Consider the following 21,529-nt stretch of genomic DNA (forward strand, 5'->3'; position numbering starts at 1 on the left):
TAAAGTTCCTTTAGCATCTCTTTCTATGATCAGACTAAACCACTGCATTAAGGAATCTAGTCTGAATTAAAAGCTCATTCCTGAGTCTTAAAATGCTGCCTTTAGCAAGATGATAAATATGAATATAACTGATAAATGTGTGCAGATGTGTGTGATTCCTTACTTTTAAAGGAATCGCAGAATTGCTTAGGTAGGAAAAACCCTTGAAAATTATTGAAGTCCACCATTAAGCCATGTCCCTAAATGTCACATCTACATGTCTTTTAAAAGACTCCTGGGGTGCTGACTCAACCAGATCTCTGAGCAGCCTGTTCCAATGCTTGACAACCGTTTTGATGGGAAAGTTTTTCCTTATATCCCATCTAAACTTGAGGCCATTTCCTCTTGTTTGTGAGAAGAGATTTGTAGCCATTTCTTTTAGCAAAATTCTGCTCTTCTTGGCATTTTGTTTACCTACTTGGGTTATGCCTAATTTGAGATACAATGTATTTTGACAAAGTGTTGCTGGTTTAAATATGGTCAATAGCTTGGAAATTAACTCAGAGTTTGGTAGGGAGGGATTCACAGAGGAAGCAGACTCACAAGGGTTCACTTCTCATTTTTGGCTTTACACACCCACCCCTCTTGGTAAAGGAAGAGGATGAAAGGTGATTGTGACAATTCAATACTGAAGAAAATATTTTAGTAGCCTAGAATTTATTACTAAGTCAGTCTTGCAGTATTTCTGTTAGTGAACATGGCACAAGCCCCTTTTATTTGAAATTCTTGTGTGTCTTTATGGTTGTTTCTGAGATGCATAAGAGTTACATTACCATGATTTATGGGCTTTATGTTGGAGATACACAAAGCTGAGTAAATACTTTCTGTAGCCATTAATTTGATTCTTTTTCCATAGGAGTAGTGGATAGTAGCTGTACAAGGGAATGTTTAGATAACTGCCTTAGCCTATTGCACTTGAATCGAAGACAGCAGAAGTAGACAAAGTATAATATGGGGTTGTACAGGGATATTTTATGGCCTATTAAATATGTACTAAGGGAGTAATTCATTCATTTGCTCATACAGCTGTATATGGTTCCCCTGACACTGGTGGTAATTATGAGTGAATTTTATTATGAAAGCTCCGTTAGGCACATGGTAAAACTTAGAATGGGTTACAGTAGTGATGGACACAGCTACACTGTCCTGGTTTTGCAGAAGATACTGGGACACAATCAACAAGAGGTGAAAAGGAGAGTTGAACAATTTTACCATTCAGCTCCCCCTGCGATGTCTGCTGCAGGAACATCTCCTCTTTGTGCTGCTCTGCACTGCACAAAAGCACTTGGCTGTGTTTCTGCCATGACTGCACCCTACAGCAATTCGTACGCCTGCTAATCACAGATAAAAACAGAGCTTTGGGAGTGGCAAGTCTAGAACATGTACTTTTTTACTTTTCTTTCATTCATAGGGTCTCATCCTCCAAAGGCTGTGAGCAGAACTCCAGGCTGTCATTCTTCTTCACATAAAATTCCAATTTGACTTTGATTTCTTACCTGATAGGCCCTTCAGTGAGGAAGCTGTTGCTGAACTGCAGATGCCCTCCTGGGAATGATCTGATGAGAATGTCCATGCACTGAAATTCATTAAGTGTTTTGTGTGGCCATTTTGCCTGTGAGCTCACTGGCTCTAAAAACCCTTTATGCTGAGATTAAGCCTTTAGTGACTTGCAAAAGCTAGAGAGCTAGAACTCCTGGTGATCCAGGTAACAAATCACAAGGACTTTCATTTTGCAACATTGAAATAATGGGGAATGCAGGAATGACAGCTGTCTTTCTAGAAAAGCAGCTCCCCATGTAGGCCCAGGTAGTCTTGCTTAGACAGGAACACAAAGCAAATTTTTCATGGTGTGCTCTCTCAGCTCAAACTTGCTGAAAGTCAGTGTTTTTTTGGATTGTGCTGTTGCTATGGTCTGTGATGCCCTGCAGACAAGCACTCATCTCCTGTCTGAGAGGTGGTTGCTCTTTTCAGTCTATTCTGTGAAAAGTGCTCTGCTGATGAGTTACTCTGGTATCAGTAGAGGGCTCTGAAGCTGTTGTTATTATCTCCTCTCTTGTGGGAGGAAGTATTGCAAAGTAGGTTGGGCTCTGCTGCCTCTGTGTTTTGAATTTCAGGCATTTATTCTGTTCACCTTCCCAGGTTCCTTGGTGCTCTCTCCTGTTGCAGCTGTAAATGTAGAAACAAAAAGAAATGCTGCTTTGGAGCAAAAGGATTGCCAAAATTTCCAGGCTCTGTGGGCTACATCTCCTTCATCTAGGAGCAGAGCCATATTTAGTAGTGCAGGTGTGCCAGTGTGTCCCTCTTCTGGGTGAGTGACTTCACCTACATGTGCAGGAGGCCTGGCCCTGCTCCCTGGTTTGTGGTTCCTTTGCATTTGCACTGCACAGAGCATGCAAGGAGAGAACCCCCTACCTGCTCTCCAGGAGCTCCAGGCAAAGGAAGTTACTAGGCCAATAATCCAGGTGCCTTGTTCCTGCAGATGCACAGGGTTGTAGGCAGACCTGCTGGTGATCCTTTGGCATGCAGGGTGGTTAGCACCTGGTGTCCAGAAAGGTGCATGTTACCATAACAAATGCTTGTCTTCTGCACTTCGTGACCCAGACATTTTGGCTAGCAGAGTGTGTCACTGGAGCCTTGCTTGGTGAAGTAAGCATAGCTGTAGCCTGTGACTTACTGGGTTTCTGATGTTTGTGTTCCTGCCTCTGCAGTTGCTGAAGTCTGAAATGAGTCCTACAATAGCAAATGTCCTACTGTAACTTAAATTGAAGACCACAAAAAGTCCTGTTATGGTTAAGACTGGAGTCTTCAGACACTGCTTTTACCTAAGTGACTCTAGGCTCCTGTTAATATGCTTCTGTTTGAGTAAAGATGTTAGTGATTTGCAGCCCCAGACCTTTTTCTGCAAGGCAAGCTCTTCCTTTGATTCTTTCCATTCATCTGCACCAGTGAGCCACTTCAGAGGCAAAAGGTGTTACAGTGAGTGCAGTTGTTTAACATAGAGTGTTTTTCCTACTAGACAAAGCTTGCTTGACTTCTTTGCATTAAAAAATGCCAAAGAAAATATTTCTTGTTTTGCATGTCTGAAGGAAAAGAGAAAGAGTAGAGTTGAAGTTCAAATTCTATTGACTTGTGTAATATGTTGCTTTTCTTCCTCTTTGGCAGGTATGAAATGGATACTTAAACCCCCCCCCCAAAAATTAAAAAAAAATGCTGTTGACATTTTTCTGTGATCTTGGGGTTTAATTTTATGTATTAGAGAAGAAAGCAAGCAAGCAACTGAAATCTGAGTTTGAGAATAAGGAACAGTTTAAAATAATTTCTGAAGATGGAAGAGTATGTCATTAAAAATTAACTAACACTTGTAGCTGTGTTGCTAAGTGTTTCATGTGGTGACAGTCTCTCCCAAACCTCCACTGGCAAACAGGACCCCATTGAGTCTCAGCATGTCCCCCATTAAACCATCGCATCTCTGAAAATTAGAAAGCTCATTAATGGCTTTCTGCTGTGAAGCAATAAAGAGTATATTCACTGAATGGTCAGCAATTAGTGCCTACTAGTTTTTGTCTTACATTATAGAAATATTCTGGTTGATTTATTCCAGAGCTAAAAGAAACTTATTTGAAAAAAAAAACACGCACTTTGTATTTGTGTAGGTGTATTTTCCAGCCACAATCTCCTTTTGCTTTCATGTGAAAATTCAAATACCTCTTCAGCCCGCTAGACTGCTGAGAACATGAACTCATTTCCCAGTCTCCTGCTTCTTTATTGAAACAGCTCAAGTCACTGACTCAGTAGTCCCCAAAACAACAAGCTATTAGTGTCATAGTCCACTCCTCTCTTTTCTTATTAGCATTTGTTTTTATCATGTAGTAGAGAACTTAGATAGTGTAAAACAGAACAGAAAGTGTGGAAAATCTGCTTGAAACTCTGCCTTTGCTCCTTTGTACCAGTAATCTTCATTGAGTCAACCAAGAGCCCAGCTGGCCTCCAGAAAATGTGGGGGTTTTTTCAAGGTAACAGGAAATCTGAAATTTGTTTCCACTGTCCTCATGGAAATGAAAGTTACTGAAGCTCAGATGTTGTTCTATGGAGAATCTTCCAACAGGGAACATGCCATAGTCACAATCCATGGGGTTCTGCTTTTGCAGGTCTTGCATTTCTTTCTAACCTGTATTACAACAAGTGCCTTAGAGCACTTGGCTGCTTTTGAAGACCTTTATAAGGATTTTGGTGTTTATGGATGTAGTTTATCAAGTGTAGCTTATTTAGCACATGCAGCATTTTCAGTGGCTGATCAACAGTGGGATGAGATAGTCCCAAAATTAGTATTGCTGAATTAGTACTTGGTCACCTGTGTATAAAAACTTTTATAAATAACAGAGGAAGATAGCAGAAAAACAAAACTTAGTATTACCAAATGTAATCAAATGCTTGTTATTAATGAACATTTTTAAAAATGAAGACTTGTAAACAGTTATGTATTTGAAATAGAAACAGAGGCAGTAAAAGCTAAATGTTTCCTCCCCTGCTTTCCCTCCATCCACCTCTTTTCTTAAGGAATATTTTTTTCCTCTGAAGCTCTATTATCTATACATATTTATAAAACATCCAAGAAGAGTGTGATTCTTTGATTAATGTTTCTAGGAGCAGAAGGACAGCCAGCACACACACACACACACACACACAAAAGGAAATTCTTAACTTTTTTGTACTGATGTAATAGTTCTGTAATGTTTGGTCTGTATATGCACTAAAAGTAAATGTAGAATGTCACCCTGAAGGTATCTTGCTGTCAATGGATCATGAATGTCAGCCTTGACAGGTATCCTCTGGTGACATTATAAAGCATATGTGGCTTATTTTAAGGAAAGCTGTCCATACCTTTGTCTTGCCTTGTTAAAATATTCCTACTTTCTCCCTAGTGTCTGTCACTTCATTTTTGTCATCCTTAAGCTGCGAAGTAACTTGTAAAATCTTGTTGCCTGATTTTAATAATTTTTGCCCTTGCAAACTTCTAAAAGCCATTACATCTGCCTCAAAAGATACATTATATTTTTACTGATATCTGTAGAAGAAATTACTCCTTTTTTTTTTTTGTGTTCTTGTTCATAAATTCCAATTATTGCAAACTTTGCACATCAGGTGTTGTGTATCTTCTCTACTTTTAAGCCCAAATCTCTCAAAGATTTGGCTTATTGTGTGACTTTCTATGGACCTTCTCAATTGCCAAGCTTAAATGTGTGCTTCAGTTCTTGCAGGGTCCAAGTCTAGCTCTTTTTTTAAAAGCATGCTGGTAGAGATGCTTGCCAGTACTTGAGGATCCCTGAAAGAGAAACAGGTGGTATTTTTGCTTGCTTCTGTTTGCCAGCTTCCAGTCTGTCATATAAAACAAGCAGCTAACGTGCTATTGATGATGTGTCAAGGGGAAAAATAATTCAGATAAATAAATAGAATCTTAAGAGTCAGGTAACTGGATTCCATTGATGTTTTGCCATTTAAGAAGTAAATAATTCCAGTAAAGCTTTCATTGTCGTTTAATCATAATCATGCATGCATTCTGCTACATCTTGCCAAAAGGAAAATGTCCATGTTAGGTGTAATTTGCATTTGCCTGGATTTTTTTATGGGTTTCTCTCTAATTATGTGAGTATGTTAATATAGCAACAATTAGGAGACAAATGCCCATGAAGTGCAGGCATATTAAATTAAAAGATGAAGCAATCCAGAGAAAACAAGTTTACCACACTATGTTGGCATCCATTTTTAACAGGAAAAGTCACATGTGATGTAATAAAGAATTAGAACATTTTTCATTATGCCAATCCTATATTTGACAGAGAGGCATCAGCAAAAAGTGCACCAAAACAAAGTCTCTGAGAAGTCTCTGAAATCTCTCTCTCCCTGGAATGTAGGTCAGAACTTACAAGGACCTGAATAAATAAATATGGGGAAAGAGGATTTGGAAATACAAAAGTATATAAAAATGGAATATGACCCACCCTTAAAGGAAAGGAAATAATTTTATGTGTTTGTTATTAATTGCTTCCTATTTAGAGGAAAGAAGAGCAGCCATAGAGGGTCACGTACATAGCTTGACATACTTGAGAAGTGAGTGACTTCCAGGCCATGATGTAAACATGAAGTTTGAAGTCTGTCTGTTGCCTCAGTCCTTCCATCAGTGGGGTCAAAATCAGCAGAGGTTTTGTTGTTGAGCATTGCAGAGATTCTTTCCTAAGCAGAAAGAGTGATTATTATTCTGTGGCAAATGGTACTTGCATGACAGCTAGGATTTGACTGACTCTTGTGTTGTAAAATTATTCACAATTTATTAAAACAACCTAATGAACATCCCTTGAATTCCTGAACTGAGTGTACATTTTTATTTTAGCACTAATGAGCTTTGATAAATTAATTTTAGTGATGAGAGTTTAATACCTAGCCTTCATGCAAGGAAAACAAAAATTATTTATGAGCTCAGCTGTGGTGAAGAGGTGTAAGGTACTGAGAGCCCCTTAGGAATTTGCAAGGTGCTTGGCTCTGTGCTGCCTTGCCAAACTCAGCACAGAGCATAGGCAGGGTCTCAGGGGTGATGGAGAGCACATGTAAAATACACCTAAGTCCTGTGAAGTCTTCCCTTACTCATCCTTTTAAGGGCAGCAGACAGAGAGGGGCCAGCTCTAAAGGTGGTACTGTTGTTGGAATAGCCCTGAGACTTCAGCTGAGCTTTGTAAAGAAGGATCATGGAGCGCTTCTCAAATGTTAATTTAGTTTCACACTAACAAGGTAGAAGGCTACTAGTAGTACTCATCATACTGAGGACTGAGTGTAGACAGAAGCCATATGATTAGTTTATGGACATGAGTGGTGAGGGCTGGAGTAGCTCTCCCTGTTGTACTGTAGTGTATTTATCCTGCTCAGAAATAGGCCACATGCTTTATTGGCTGCAGTAATAGGCAGATCTGTATCACTTAGCAATCTCTGAACGAACCTCTGCTGCCCACGGGAGCTGAAGTTCCTGCTTGAACATTAACTCATGATTTGTGTGTGAAAATACCCCAAACAAAAGCAAATGGTGGTTCAGCACTTTAGGAAGAGAGACAGATGGAGAGCACAGTGCAGTGTGGTACATTGCAGAGGTCACAGTGGGATAAAAACAATTTCAAACATACATTTCCTGATACTGGATTGTGGCTTAATTTTCCACACTTTAATGGGGTTTTTAAAGACAAAATGGTTTGTGTGTTCGGATGTGTTTTTTGCAAGTCAGGATGGATGAAAAATTTAGGTAAAATGGTGCCTGGTTATGTACTGTATAAAACTCCCTGTAACCTACAGAAGTTGGTTACAGATAATGAACAGAGGAGTGCATGATACAAAATCAAAGTTTAAATGTTTTTCTAGGCAGATGTGGATACCGAAGTATGTCACTTAATGGGACAAAGTTACTAAAAAGTTACAGCATTTCCTTCATGAGTAGTGGGGCAGATATGCTGACAAGTGGGGAAGATCTAACAAACTTCAATATACGCCCAGGAAAATGCTATTTTAAAATGTAAGTTAAAATTTGTGAACCTCCTTCCTTCAGGCTTCAGTTGTTCCTCCAGTAAGCACATCTGCTTACTTCAGACACAGTAAGTGGTGTCTGAAGGTCCTTCAGCTTTCTGCACTCCTGAAGTCTGCAGGGGAAGCAGCTGCTTATGCATGTTTCTGGTGCTAGCAAGGACACATTGCCAAAATGCTGGTGAAGTTAACCAACAAGAAACACCTGGAAGAGATCATCCAAAACCAGAACTAGTGCTCACTAAGTGTAGGAATGTGGCTGGAGTGGTGCAAGATGGTTCTTGGGGGGCATTTGCCCCAGAGGTGGCACAGTGGCTCGGACAGCTGGTCTAAGTGCAAGTGTGGTAGCTTTCTTGTGTGGCCCTGCAGGGTGAAACATTAGTGTTGCACCAGGCATCTTACAGAAAGCAGCATCCTAAAATGCACTGTGGCCTTGCAATTAGAAGGTTTGATTCTTTCTGTGCCCTTTTCCTGAGGGTCAGCAACACAGCCTGTTCTGGCTTTGCCTATGGGATCAGGGCTTATGCTGGTACTTTATCCTGCTGGTGAGAAACTCATGTAAGACTGCATCAAATTTATTTGCTTTATTGGATAAGATGTATCTGGCTAACCACTCTTAAGTTTGTTTTGATGTTTGTGTTATTTTCTTGGAAAGCTAGCCATGCTCCCATCAGGATTGCCACTGATACTGCACTATGCTAACAGAAGGCTACAAGGGACCAGGCTCTGGGCTAGGAGCACTTGCTGTGTGCTTCAGTACTTTGATGTGATGAGCTGGTTTTATTTGTTTATATATATTAATTTGTCCTTTAGTTGGGTAGCGCATCTCTTAAGTCAACCCTTAAACTGATACTTTGGATGCATTAAGCATGTATTTTTTTAAGAGGTAGTTCTGAGGTATTTTTTAGATACGGACACACACACAACTAAATATGATTTGTCTTCTGCATGCACTTGGCTCAGCACATGCTTTTTGTTTCCTGTGCAGTACTTTGAAAATGTCAGCATAACTATCTCTGGTTGTTTGCTTCAAATCTGTTTATTAAAATTCACTTATCTTAGGGACTCAGATTTCCCTATTGCACCTTTTAATGGCACTGGACAAATCCTAGCTCATAATATCATGGGGCTCTGTATCAATACTGGTGTATACAAGTGTATTAACACATGAGTGTATGGTGATATGTTCCACTGTGAGAAAGAGGGATGTCCTGACATTGACATTTGTAGTGGCAAAATATGAAAAGCTGCAGTGGATATATGTGTGAGAGAGCTGTGGAGTCACTCACTTGACTTCTCTGCCATCCTTCAGACAGGAGCACATTTGAGAGCTGGCTTAGCTGGCATCCTTACTTCATGCTCTTAAATTTTGTATTGGTAGTTACTCTAGGCATTACGTGGAAGTGTTAAGAATGCATAAAGTATATCCATGCTTATGTCGATAATTGGAATAAATCTCTATCTAATATCTTGCCAGAAAAATCTGAGAGTCTTGCATCATATATTTGCCACTGGTTTGATGGTCATTTATGCCTAAGGGTTTGTTGTGAATTTTTCAATATTTTTTGCATGACAGGTCACAGTAATGAAAGGCAGTAGTAGGAATAAGGATCACTCAACAGAAGGTGAAGGAACTGGGAAGAGACCAAAAAGGAAGTGTCTTCAGTGGCATCCCCTGCTGGCCAAGAAACTCCTTGACTTCTCTGAAGAGGAAGAAGAGGAAGAAGAAGAGGAAGATATTGATAAGGTAGATTTAATTGGATGCTTTGACCCAAGATGTTTAATGATAGATCATATTCTCCCTAGCTGTGTTCTATATTTTGTGTTGTCTTGTTCTCTTCTGTGAAGAAACAGCCAATAAAAAGGGATGCAATGCCGTGCCCATAAGGTTGTAAAGAGAAGAAAGTGAGTTGTTAATCATGCTTTTAAAATAGTGGACAAATTTTTGTAGATTGGAATAGTTTTATCTGCTTTGTATTAATAATGTGTTGGACGTCCTAATCTTGATTGCTCTAAGTGGGTTTTTGACGTTCTTTTTTTTTTAATTGCATATTTTACACATGACTTTGGCTTGTGCCTGGTATCTGCTTCTAGTGGCTCTAAAGAGCATACCAAACTAAAAGTTTTCATTCTTCTTTGTTTAAGATTAAAACTGCAAAGATTAAAAAGGGAAAAAGAAGGAAAAGGCTGAATACAATTTTTGCTATCTTCGCATGTGAAATTCAATTTATCCTCCAGAGTACTGAGTGTACAGCAGAAGTAATCTGTCTCTGGTTTGACACTTGGTGTTTTGGTATTGTTCAGTCACGCTGACCTTACCCTTTTTTAATGCCATGTGGCACTTCACACATTTCCAGTTAGACTCATTCTCTGTAACCAGAAGTGGGAACTGTTTCTGCAGATGTGACGATTGCATCATGTGGATGGCATTCATATCTGTTTCTCCTTGGTGCCTTCCTAAGGCAGGAATGGAAAGGTCAGTGTTGAGGAGACTCCCTTGAGCCATACACTGAGAGGGTGACCCTGACAAGGATAAGCAAGAGCCTGATTCTGTGATGGTGCTTTCTGTTGATCTTACCGGTCCTTTCACAACATGGTATAAAATAGCAGCATCACAGTTAGGTAGGAGGTGGTTTTTTGTCTCATGCAGTAAGTTCTGTAGCTCCTCCCTTGTAGGAATACTAAGCCAGCCTGTAAGTGGAGAAAGCACGTTTTGGTAGCGTACTCTGTTGAGATGTGCCCTCTGCCTCTGCTGGGCAGCTTTGTGGTGGCTGCACTGCTGTGCTGCTCACAGGTTGAGCAGTAAGCAGCAGGAGATGGGGAAAAGCAATGGACAAACAAACAAACTGTTAACCTGTTCCTCCTTGTGTGCTCTGTAGTTGTGAACATGAATAATCAAGGTCCAAGGTAGCTCTGGTTGCCTCATCCCCCTTAGATGATTTCTAGGTTGTTAGAAGGAGAGTAAGAAGGATCTTGTCCCTCCAGGCCCTTTAGGACTGTTAGTAGAGAATGATCCTCAGCTTAGAAATTTTTCCACCTGGAAGTTGGCGTTAAGTCTTGCAGAGAGCATGAATGAACCTGGGACCATCAGGTGAGGAGGTTTGGTGTAGAACTCTGCACTGCTGGATGCAACAGACGGCCTTTGGAGACAGCTGTGTGCATCCATGTGCCTCTCCCTCACTCCCATGCGGCGCACACAGTCCCAGTCTTTGTGCAAAACGCGGATAACTGAGCTCACACCGCTTCCCTTTCGGTTCTGCCAGGTGCCGCTCCTTGGCCCTGATGGTTTAGAGCAGGATGCTGATGAGACTGAAGATGACGAGTCCTCAGAGCAGCGAGCTCGCCGACCAATGAATGCGTTTCTCTTGTTCTGCAAACGGCACCGCTCTCTTGTGCGGAAAGAACACCCTCGCCTCGATAATCGTGGCACAACCAAGATCTTGGCAGATTGGTGGTCTGTTCTAGATCCAAAAGAAAAACAGAAATACACTGACATGGCCAAGGAGGTATGTTCTGTCTGAATGGTGGATGTAAAGGGACTTCATTACATATTGTTGTCTTTTTCTCTGTATATTGAATGTGTTGTGTGGGATCTTTCTCTTCCCTCTGTTCCTCAGCTTCACCATGGGATTATGGTGCCCAGAGCAGCTCCTGTTCTTGCTTTAATTCACTTGATCCTTTGGACCAGAAGGGAAAGCAATTGGTCTCTGTACACAAACTAACCTGGTTCCAGTAGTCATTGTTATAATTATATGCACTTTGTAATTGTATGGCCTGATAATTTCAGCATTAACACAAGGATACTGACCATTGTAAACACTAACATACAGTTCCATGTCAGCTGACTAGTGATACTTACCTGTGCATTCTCTATCAGTGATGCCAGCTGCTGGTGGACCAAACCAATGGCACAGTCAAGAAATGTAGTCCCTTTTTACCTTTGATGCTAATGAATTAAAAAATTACTAGTGTTTCTTGAGGTACATTCCCCATTAACCATTTTCTGATGAAGCAAGATTTGGTGAGCCCAATACCAAGTCAGAGAGCAGTGCCTAATCAGAGTACGTTAAACAGGAGCAAGGAAAGGAGATTATCCCTGTATTTCACAAAGTATCTTTATGTCAACTTTAAATTCAAATGAGCCTTTTTAAGAAATAGCTGTCTTGATAAGCTGTTGCCAAGAAGGCTGTGGTTATTGATAGTAGAATGAGAAAAACAGAGCCAATTACTTAGGCTGATAACCTGACCCCAAATCAGATCCCTGTGACTACCTGTATGATACAGATTGTGGGTAACCTTTGAATTCAATCTTAATAAAAATAAAGGAACAGCAGTGAGAAGGGAAAAAATCTCTCTCCTTTTTTTTGAGTATTTTTTTGCTAACACACTGTGGGAACTATAGATGGCTGTGAAATGATTGATATTACCCATGCCTGCCCTGGAATCTGAAGCTGTCTGCTACTGTTAACAGGCTGTAAGGTCTGATTGTTCAGTAACTCACGTAAACATGGAAGGGTCCACAAGAAAAACAAAGTGTTTAGCATGGCCGGTCCTTTTTAAGCAGGATCTGTAGGACCTCTGTAGTTTCTCATCTGGGGCACAGTATAGAAACACTCGAGTCTCAGCATTGTCCAACCACTCCAGTTTCATTCTGCATTCCCTGCTTACGAATTAGCGATATTTCTCTAAATGTCTGGAGAAAGGGCAATTAGAAGATTCAGTACAAATGCAGAGAAAGGAAAGATGAGAATAAAGAAATAGTTTTTGGAAGAAACAAACCCAGTGCGACTGTTTTTCTTAGCCTTTTGTCTTGCTGAAGGAAACTTGTTCATTAAGAAGGAAAATAATTGCAGAACTTCTGTATGAAGTGACAGATCTGAAACCATTAATCATATTGTTATAGAAATCATTGTTCTTGTAGTGATTTTTTTTTTGGCATGAAGAACAAATTGAATATTCAATGTCAAAGCAGAACAATAAATCTAAGTAGTTTACATCATTGTAAGTAGTACTAAGACTACGAACTAGAAGAGAGATAGCATATAATTTTTATTCTTTAAACAGTGTATGTTACAGCAATAATGAGCAGCTATAATGTGCTGTTGAATCCATTTGGGCCTTCTTCACCAACAAGCCTATTCTGTGTGCCAGGATTGGTACTTTTATTGTAACACTTGCTTTTCACAGAACCACAGAATGGTTGGGGGTGGAAGGGGGGATCTCTGGAGATCGTCTTGTCCAACCCACTGCTCAGGCAGGTTCACAAAGAGCAGGTTGAACAGGTTCACCCATAGGTAGGCTTACTGCTGAGGCTGTCAAAAAGAGGTTAATGTCAATTGTAGTGAGAACCACCTGTTGGTCCTTTGCTTTTTCCTCAAGAGAATTTATTTAAAAATCAAGGTGAGTATCTTTGAAAGAAAATAAAAATACCATTGTACCAATGGTCTTCTGTTTGAGTACCTATATAAACTCCATGAGATTTAAGATACAGTGAATAATCTGTTGCTTAAATGTAGCTTTTCAGTGTCCTTTGACTTTCCCTGCACAGCCTGTAGCCACTGTCCTGGCTGGACACACATCTTCCAGGGAACCCTCTGTCATATCTGCTATCCCTACAATGTTTCTTGTATACCCTGAGCATCCAAACCACTCCTGCAGAGACACATGTGGTCCTTCCTGCAGTGGCTACAGTCCCTGCTCTTCTACAGTCTCTAGAATGGTTTTTTTTATTACTTGTTACTATAGCTCCCAAAATCATTTAGGTTAGATTTTGTGCCATGCAAGAACCTTTCAGTTTCTTGCCTGCTTAAGACTAGCAGTGATATTACCTCAGCAGTATGCAAGTAAAGGCACTTGTATATTTACTTATATATGTGTAGCTGTATGCAAGATGTATCATTTTGGAAGATAATGAGGCACCCGAACTTTTTGCTGGCTGGAATTATGAGAAGTTTCCTAGTAGGTAAGGTACCTTGGGGTACCTTAATCATCAGGAAAAACTGGCCCCACACTCTCTCTAGTTTCCATCTTGTGGTTTCTGGTCTCTGGCAGCAACAACTGCCCTGGAGACTTAGTGCTGCACCTGCAGAGCTTGATGTCTGCTTTTGCTGGTGTTACTTTATTAGTAGGCTTTCTATTTCTATCCTGCAGGCTTCCTAGATAAGCTTAAATTTGAAAGTTTCACTGTCTAGGATATAATCCCAGTAGTTGATACATACTCAGAAAGGAACCAGAAGTGTTGCTGTATGTTTTAGCATTTTCCTTCACTGAGAGAAATTAACCTGACCACTCATAAATATGCACCAGCATTTTTATTTGCTTCCATAATAAGGGTAGTGTTTTTCTGTTAACTCTTACAGGACTTCCTGGGAGTGTTCAGCTGCCTTAGGAAGTATCTGGTGAGATTGTTACTGTTCAAGCCCTATTCCCTTGCTAGAAGACACTTCATTTTTAAATGTCTTTGCACCAGCAAGATCCAGGCAGTCAGGATTGTTTCCCATAGGGAGCAGCCTGATAAATGTGATTAGACATTGGAGTGGACTGTCCTAGAAGTTGGTGGAGTCATGAACCCTGAAGGTGTTTAAGGAAAGACTGGACATGGCTCTGTGTTACGGTGTAGCTGGCATTGTGTGTTGGTCCATAGGCTGAACTCAGTGATCTCAGAGGTCTTTTCCAGCCTCGCTGACCGTGTGATCCTGCTGCCATTCAGTGGCTGAGCTGAGCACTTCTCCCTGCTGCTCCTCGGCCAGTGGTGTCTCAGGCCCAGTCAGCCACACTGGCAGCTTGCTGGCCTTGTGGTGCCACTGCTTTGGCAGCTCCTCGGGGTAGGAGGGGACAAATGTCCTGGCTTGCTGGCTGGAGTTTGGCAAGGCCAGTGGCTGATGCATGGACTATAACGTGTAATGCAAACCCTGCATCCTTCAGGAGTGAAAAGTGGAGTGCTATATTTTCTAGGGAATTTTTTTTTTATGTTAGGTCTCTGGGATTCATGTGACATTTAATAGCATGCGTTTAAAATTAAACACGTGCTAACAGCTAGCCTGAGGTGTAGCTGAAATCCACTTGTGAGCTCCTGTTCCTACCAAAAATAGAGGAAGCAAATCTTTTTTTATTTGGTGATGAAAGCATCTTGGGGAGTTTTAACCTCAGTTCTGAAGGGGCACCGGTCCTGCTGCATAACATAACATTCTCCAGGCTTTCACAAAACAGAAATAAGGCATGAGACCAATCCCGCAAACACTTCTTGTTCTATTTCTTACCTGAAACTTCAGAGCATGATGCTGCTGGGCAGGCCCTGCCATTTGCTGTGGAAAGCAAGGTGGTGTCTTTCATTCCAGGTTAGGCACTTATGTTTGGGTTGAGGTTTTTTGTAGTTTTCATTGGTTGGTTTGGGTTGCTTGTGTTTTGGGGTTTTTAAATCAATTTTAGACGTCTGCTTAGACTGCTGTGTTAAGTTGCACAGTTGGTGAAAGGGAGGAAAGCAGTAGGTAACACTGTGGTCTTTGACTTTCTCTTGTTACTTTGTAGCTCATTTAATTTATCTTCTCATGACCTGGTAAGCAAAATCTATCTTGTTTGTTTTGGGCCTTGGTCTAGTAGTCACAAAAGTCAATACCAAAAGGGTTTTTAAGATTTGGATCAGGTCCCTGTATGCATTTATATAAAGTACTTCTTGGCCATTGTTTAACTTTTTAAATACTCTCTTTTTTTTGTGTTGAAACTGAACAGTTTCAATGAGTTGTCCTCCCTCAGTTTGCTCCTTTGCCTTCAGAAACTGCAGTTAATGTTCACTTCTTGGCTTTGCAGAGAAAAAAAAGACATTAATAGACCAGCTCACTTGAATTACTCTTGTTGAAAACTGATTAAAAGCTTATTGCAGCCTCGTCTCACAAATGGCATGCATCCTAGTTCTCATTTGATGGGCAGCCTGTCGGCTTGTCAAATTACTCAATAGAATAATTCAATTACTCAAAGCAGCACTGCTGATATGAAGAGCTTGTGTAGCTCATTGCTAGCGACTCTATGCTTTTCACTCTGCAGGCTGGTAACATGATTTGTGAGTGGGCTGTGGCTTTAACAATGGAAGGCAAAGCTGCTTTGTCGTGTATTTCCTTTCCTCCTCTTCCCTTACCCTCCCCTTCCTATCCCTTCCCTCCACCAGGCTATTTTTGTGGTGTACTGAGCTCCCAAAGCAAACCGAGGGAAAGGGAAAAGGAGTGAGGCGAGCAGTGTCGCAGTCCTTACTTTGCAGATTTAATACATACACCCTATTCAGAAAATACAGCATGTATGTGGGTCAGTGATCCCTGCAGATTTTTATTATTTATAGCCATTCCTATAAATACAGGACTTCCCACAGCAGGGTTCACGCAGTGCCGTGTTTCTTGTAAACTGAAACGTTTTTATCTCTGCTACGGTCTGGAGGTAGCAAGTGCCAGCTCAAAGGTGAAGATAGAAATGAAAGAAAGCAGTAAACGTGCAATGGTGACCCTGCCACAAAGCAGACTGTTCAGCTGGGAAAACACTGTAGTGGCTCTAGCAGAGGACAAGGCTTTCAGTGCAATTTCTGTATTTGATGCCCAAGGGATTTTTTTTCCTCTCTATGTTTCTGTGTATGCATGTGCATGGAACATAGGTGCTTCTGTATGCCATGACCGGGACTGATGGCAGCTGTGTGGGTGGGAATGTGTAATCACAGAACAAACTTCCTGCATCTTCTCTGCCATGTGCTTCCAAGCACAAAGAGTCGCTCTTTTGGTCTTGTGCTGCCCCTGGGAGCTACCCAGTCGTGAAGGGGTGTTGGGTTCCTTCTCCCTGTGGTGAGCACTGGTACTGGCTGGGTAGTCTCCCACAGCAGCAAGTGCTGTACACCCCTATCAGTTGTTAGGCAAACATCTGCAGCTGGAATGTGTGGCATGTTCCTCTGATTTGCCAGTTCTCAATCTTGCATAGCAGCACATGTAAAATACTGAAATGCGGTTTTCTGTTACTGTTCAAAAATCTTGGTTTAATGTGGGTGTTTTGTTTTGTGAATAAAATAGATCCTGGTCCTTTCCCCCACCCCCCAAACTGTGGGATACGAGCCCTTTCTCCCACTGCCCATGTGTAGTTTGGCTTCCTTTGTTTCGCTGCCTCATACCAAAAACACAGCAAACAACTGAGAGGTGTGCTGGGTGCTCAAGGCCAAAGAATGTTTTAAATGGTCACAGTTTGTTTTATGCTGCCACACAGCGTGGTACATTTTGGAAGGAACACTGGGATGGTGTTATCACAAGATACTGAATATGACATTGTACTGGTTGCAATTTGTTTTTGATGCCTGGTTTGGGAAAGCATACACTCATATTCTAAAATACAGAACGATTCAAGAAGAATTAGTGCGAGTTAAGGCATCATGCTGCATTTATTGCTAAATGTGTGTTTTTATTTAATTCAAACTAGAAAGAAAACCTGCAAAGAATTCAAGTACCTGTTTCTCAGAGCATGAGCATACAAGCACTGGGGAGCAGTTGGCAGGATCAGAACTTCAGCCTGCTCTGGGTAATAGACCCTCAGGAGAGGAAAGAGAAAACCCACTTTTTAGATACAACTCTCCTTATCTTAATACTTCTTCTTAGCAAATTGTGTTGGTGGTTGGACTCTAAGCATGTGATTAAACTGTTAAAAAATCAAGATATTTAAGGATTAGTTACTGTATTAAATCCTCTTACATGCAGTGTGCTCTGGTTGCCCGGTGTAGAGTATAATGTAATGACTGGTAATTTCTCTTTTCTTTTCTAGTACAAGGATGCATTTATGAAAGCAAACCCAGGGTACAAGTGGTGCCCCACAACCAACAAACCTGTGAAAACCCAGGCATCCAGTGTTACAAACAGGAAAAAGCTATGGGCCATTGCATCAGACTCTGCAAAAGACTTACCGAGCCCAAGGAAAGTTACCAAAAGTGAAGAAATGCCACAACTTAACTTTGGGATGGCAGGTGAGATCTGGGCATATGGTATTGAAACTGAATTGGAATACCTAATTTCTTTAATACACATGGTCCTGTAGTGTCCCAGATTAAGTTGCCAAAACTGTAGTTAAACCTCTGTGTATCAGTTTTCTAAAATTTTCCATAGTGCATGATTTATTTTCAAAATGTGAGGCATCCTAACTCTTACCCCCTGTAGGGCCCAGATTTGATTGATTTTTTGATTCCAGTTTATCTGCTGTCAGAGACTTCCATTCTCTGGTTACTCTGGTTAAAAAGGAAAGTGCTGATTGTGTGCATTGTGCTTTTCTGTCATAGAATGCTGTACTCTTTTAAGTAATTTACTCTTTGCAAAAAAAATTATGGGTGTCTCAAGTTGGATATGATAATCTTGTAGATTAATGTTCCACTGGGGCTAACACTTTGGTATTTTCATCAAGAGAAGCATAATTTAATTTCACTTAAATGTGCTCTTTTGCCCATTATATTTCAGAGGAGCAAATTCTAAACTTCTAAACATTTGGAAAAAAAATTAAAAAGAAATATATGAAGAAGTATAGTATAGGTGGAGTGCCTGAGCTGGTGAAAAGCAGATAATCTCTCACCGATATCCATAAATAGCAGAACTGTTGTAATCATGACCTTGAAATACAGGGACATTAATGTTAAATACTGGTAGCTTCAGAACCTAGCAGTCAATGTTAAAAAAAAAAAAAATCCCTGCCATTGTTTTTTCCTTTTGTTTCCCTTGGGGTTTTTTGTGTTTTGGGGTCTTTTTTGTTTGTTTTGTTGGTTGGTTTATTTTTTTGCTTGTTTAAAGTTTCAGATGCATCAGTAGTTATAAAATTAGAAACTTTGTCATATCCTACCTGGTTTATGCCAGGTGTGTAACAGATAGGACTTCTCTGCTTAGAGAGATTGTGAGCTGGAGAGTAGAAAATGTTTTTATGGAGCAAGTTTAAAAGAATGAAAAGGAACAAAGAGGCATGTATATCTTAGTATAGTACTATGAAAATGCCTGTAATGAAATTTCTTCTGGCTCTTGAGGAACTGTGAAATGTGATCAAAATAAGTGTTTCATGCTGCATAGTTCTGGTATATGGGAGAGCAGCTCGAAAAATCACAAGCCCCTTCAGACCATTCTGCTTTTGCTTTTAGAGGAGTCATTTCTATGCTCCTTAAATATTTATTGACTTAACGCAAAGAACAAGTAACAAGCCTTAATCTACCTCTCATCCATCCCCCAGTGGTCCTGCTGGGCTATCCTAATGTCAAGTTTTTGTGCACAGAGGTCTTGAATCAACACCTGTCAGAGTAGGGGAGAGAGAAATTAAGAATTAATTAGAAACTAATCCATTGTTCTATTTATAGAGCCATTTATATCTGAAAAAAGTCCTTTAGTGCTACCTGTGATAGTTTGTTTGGTTTTTTTTTTCCTGCAGGCTGAGTCAATGAGCATAGTAATTCATGGGATCTTGCTCCAATCCTCATGCCAGTGAAGGCTGGCAATATCTTGGGTATAAGAATACTTTATAAAATACAGACAGCTTCTGACAGAGATGTTAGCAGCATCCACATCATGACAAGGGTGCCATGCCAAATGGATTACTGCTTTGTCAACTATACACCAGTTCATGCTATATATGTTTATTGGGCTGTTCTCTGCTTGACTTCAGATGATAGTTCAATTCAACTCTCACTCTTCTCCCCTGTACAATCTCTTTAAAATCCAGCTTGTATACTATCTGATGAACTGAAATGTAGCTGAGCCACCTCAAAAACACTTTTACCTTTGAAATGCCACTGATTCACTTGTATCTTCAAGGCAGGTAACTTCCTCAAGACAGGGTTTATACGAGTCTAGAATCATGCCAGGATATCTGTTTTGTTTGTTGGTCATTGCTAATCATGTCTTGATTGCTTTTTGTGTACTATATTTTACTTCGGAAAACCTAATATGTAGACAGTAAGATCTTACTTTGTTTTTGTAACTCCTATACAAGTTGTTTCTGTCCTTTTTTTTGGCTTTACAAAAATAACCATGCCACATTTAAGTTTGTTATGCTGACCTACATTATATCAAGAAGCTGAGGTATGGCACCAGCATTGGGCTTCTGACCTGCAGTGATCATCCAGCTGGGAAGCTGTAATTGAGCATGTTTTTCTCATTATATGGCTCACCTGTGTAGGATGTGGGGCAAAGAACGCTGCTGTTTGCAAAAGCTTTGCCATGCAAATGTGTGAGATTTGCAGTACTTGCATATTTTTGCTTCAGAAGAAAACCATCCATGCCAAAATGCTTTTTAGTGAGGCAAAGGCTGGAAGAAAGACACTTTTAGAGTAGGCTATATTCCTATAGAAACACAGTTTGTTTTTCAGAAAGAAGCTCAATTATGCACCCAGGTAAAAGTTGGTTGAAGCTAGTTCCTGCTGGCCTTCTTCCTGCTTAGTACTTCCTCAGTTTGTTGTTTCCTCTGACAGAGAAATGATGAACAAGCCAGCCTGCTGAGTCTGTAACCAGCCCAGTACTAACAAAGTATGTCATTCCCAAACAGAGAGATGGTTTTAAGTTTCATCAATATTAAAAGCTGTTGAGAAAGTCACGAATCGCCTGCCGTTCTGCAAGTCAAATGTGTGTGCTATTTTCCCAGTACTGTTGATTTAAGAATAAATTCTGTAAAATGCCCCTAAAAATTCTTCTACATACCAGTAAGCTCCTAGTGCCAGAAGAGAATATATTGTGCTGAGAAGGCACTATAAGCATAAGGCAGTTTTTGGATATGTACATTTTGTCTTCCCTTAGGTGAAGTTATTTTGTAATTGAAAAACTTAGTAGAAGGATTTTTGTTTTTATCATGAACAGACATCTAAGCACTAACTCTCTTCTGCAGCTGCAGCTTAAGTGTTCAAGTTGTTTAAGCATCACATTAAACTTTGGTTTCTAATTCATTTGTCATTTTTTCCTTCCTCCTAATTTTTATATTTAAATAAACAGTTTAAGTATTTGCTTACTTAGGGAGAAAAACACTAAACCACACTTCCATCTTTATTCTCTTATGATAAGCTACTTAATTGAGAGGCAGAAAGCCAAAACTAACAAGAAGATATTTAGAAGACAGGCAAGAATTTCCCAGTTGTAAACTGGGTGTTCTTGAGATGGCCAAAGCTGGGGAGGGGGAAATGGACCAACAGGTAAGGAAAATAAAGCACAAAAGAGCATCTGAGAGTCATTAGGGGGAAGCAGGCATTAGAAAGTGCTATACTGCAGTTTGTCAGGCAGAGTGTTTTCAGGACCCCCCTCATCTGATGTGGTTGCACTGCTGGTTATCTGTATACAAGAAAGACAAGCTGCACCTGGAATAACTGCAGAGGAGAGCTGTAGGAATTGCTTAAATTATGGGTGATGGATGTGCTTTATGACATTGGGAGATCTTGAATTGTTTAGACCAAGAAAACAAGTGGAAGAAGAGTAGGAAAAGTCCTGTAAATGCAGAAAAGGGAGATACCATTTAGGGAAACAGGTACTAATCTTAGAGATGCGAGTACCAGAAAAACATGTACTACCTGGCCTTGAGGATATTTAAGCTCAAACCTGGAAGAAAGCCCTTAATGCTTAGAAGATTTTTATCCTGTAAGCATCTTCCGAAGGGAGTAAAGAAACTAGAAAACAACCAGCCAAGGCCTTACTGTTTAATATGGGGCTCAGTAAGTTTATGGAGGACCTGGAGATCTCTTCCAGTCTCTCCTTCCTCCTGCTCAGGCATTATCTTCCAAGATATGTGTTAACTTTTCTCTTCCTAATTGCTCTGATGTCTTCTGGTTTGAAGGACTGAATGGTTTCTGATCAGCTGCTTGGATGGCAAAAAGTGTTGTTGCTGATAGAGTCACTTCACTTATGAATTGTGTTTAGATACTTACTGGCCCTGCACATTTTCTGTCTCTTCCTCTTACTAGATCCTA

The 21,529-nt window shown here is 40.4% G+C and overlaps 1 protein-coding gene across 12 annotated transcripts in view; it reads left to right on the plus strand.

The window, feature by feature from the left end:
- BBX (BBX high mobility group box domain containing) overlaps positions 1 to 21,529 on the plus strand; it is a 140,647-nt gene that overhangs the window by 65,819 nt on the left and 53,299 nt on the right. For all 12 annotated transcript variants that reach the window (XR_009417941.1, XM_059466956.1, XM_059466961.1 and 9 more), the window contains exons 3-5: positions 9,176 to 9,346; positions 10,863 to 11,105; positions 17,380 to 17,578. Coding sequence is in view for 11 of the 12 variants with exons in the window: in XM_059466956.1 (XP_059322939.1) it covers positions 9,185 to 9,346; positions 10,863 to 11,105; positions 17,380 to 17,578 (604 nt within the window). In the remaining variant the exon portion in view is untranslated. The remainder of the gene's footprint in view (positions 1 to 9,175; positions 9,347 to 10,862; positions 11,106 to 17,379; positions 17,579 to 21,529) is intronic.

Source organism: Ammospiza nelsoni, chromosome 2 (genome assembly GCF_027579445.1).
Source record: "Ammospiza nelsoni isolate bAmmNel1 chromosome 2, bAmmNel1.pri, whole genome shotgun sequence".
Lineage (NCBI taxonomy): Eukaryota > Metazoa > Chordata > Aves > Passeriformes > Passerellidae > Ammospiza > Ammospiza nelsoni.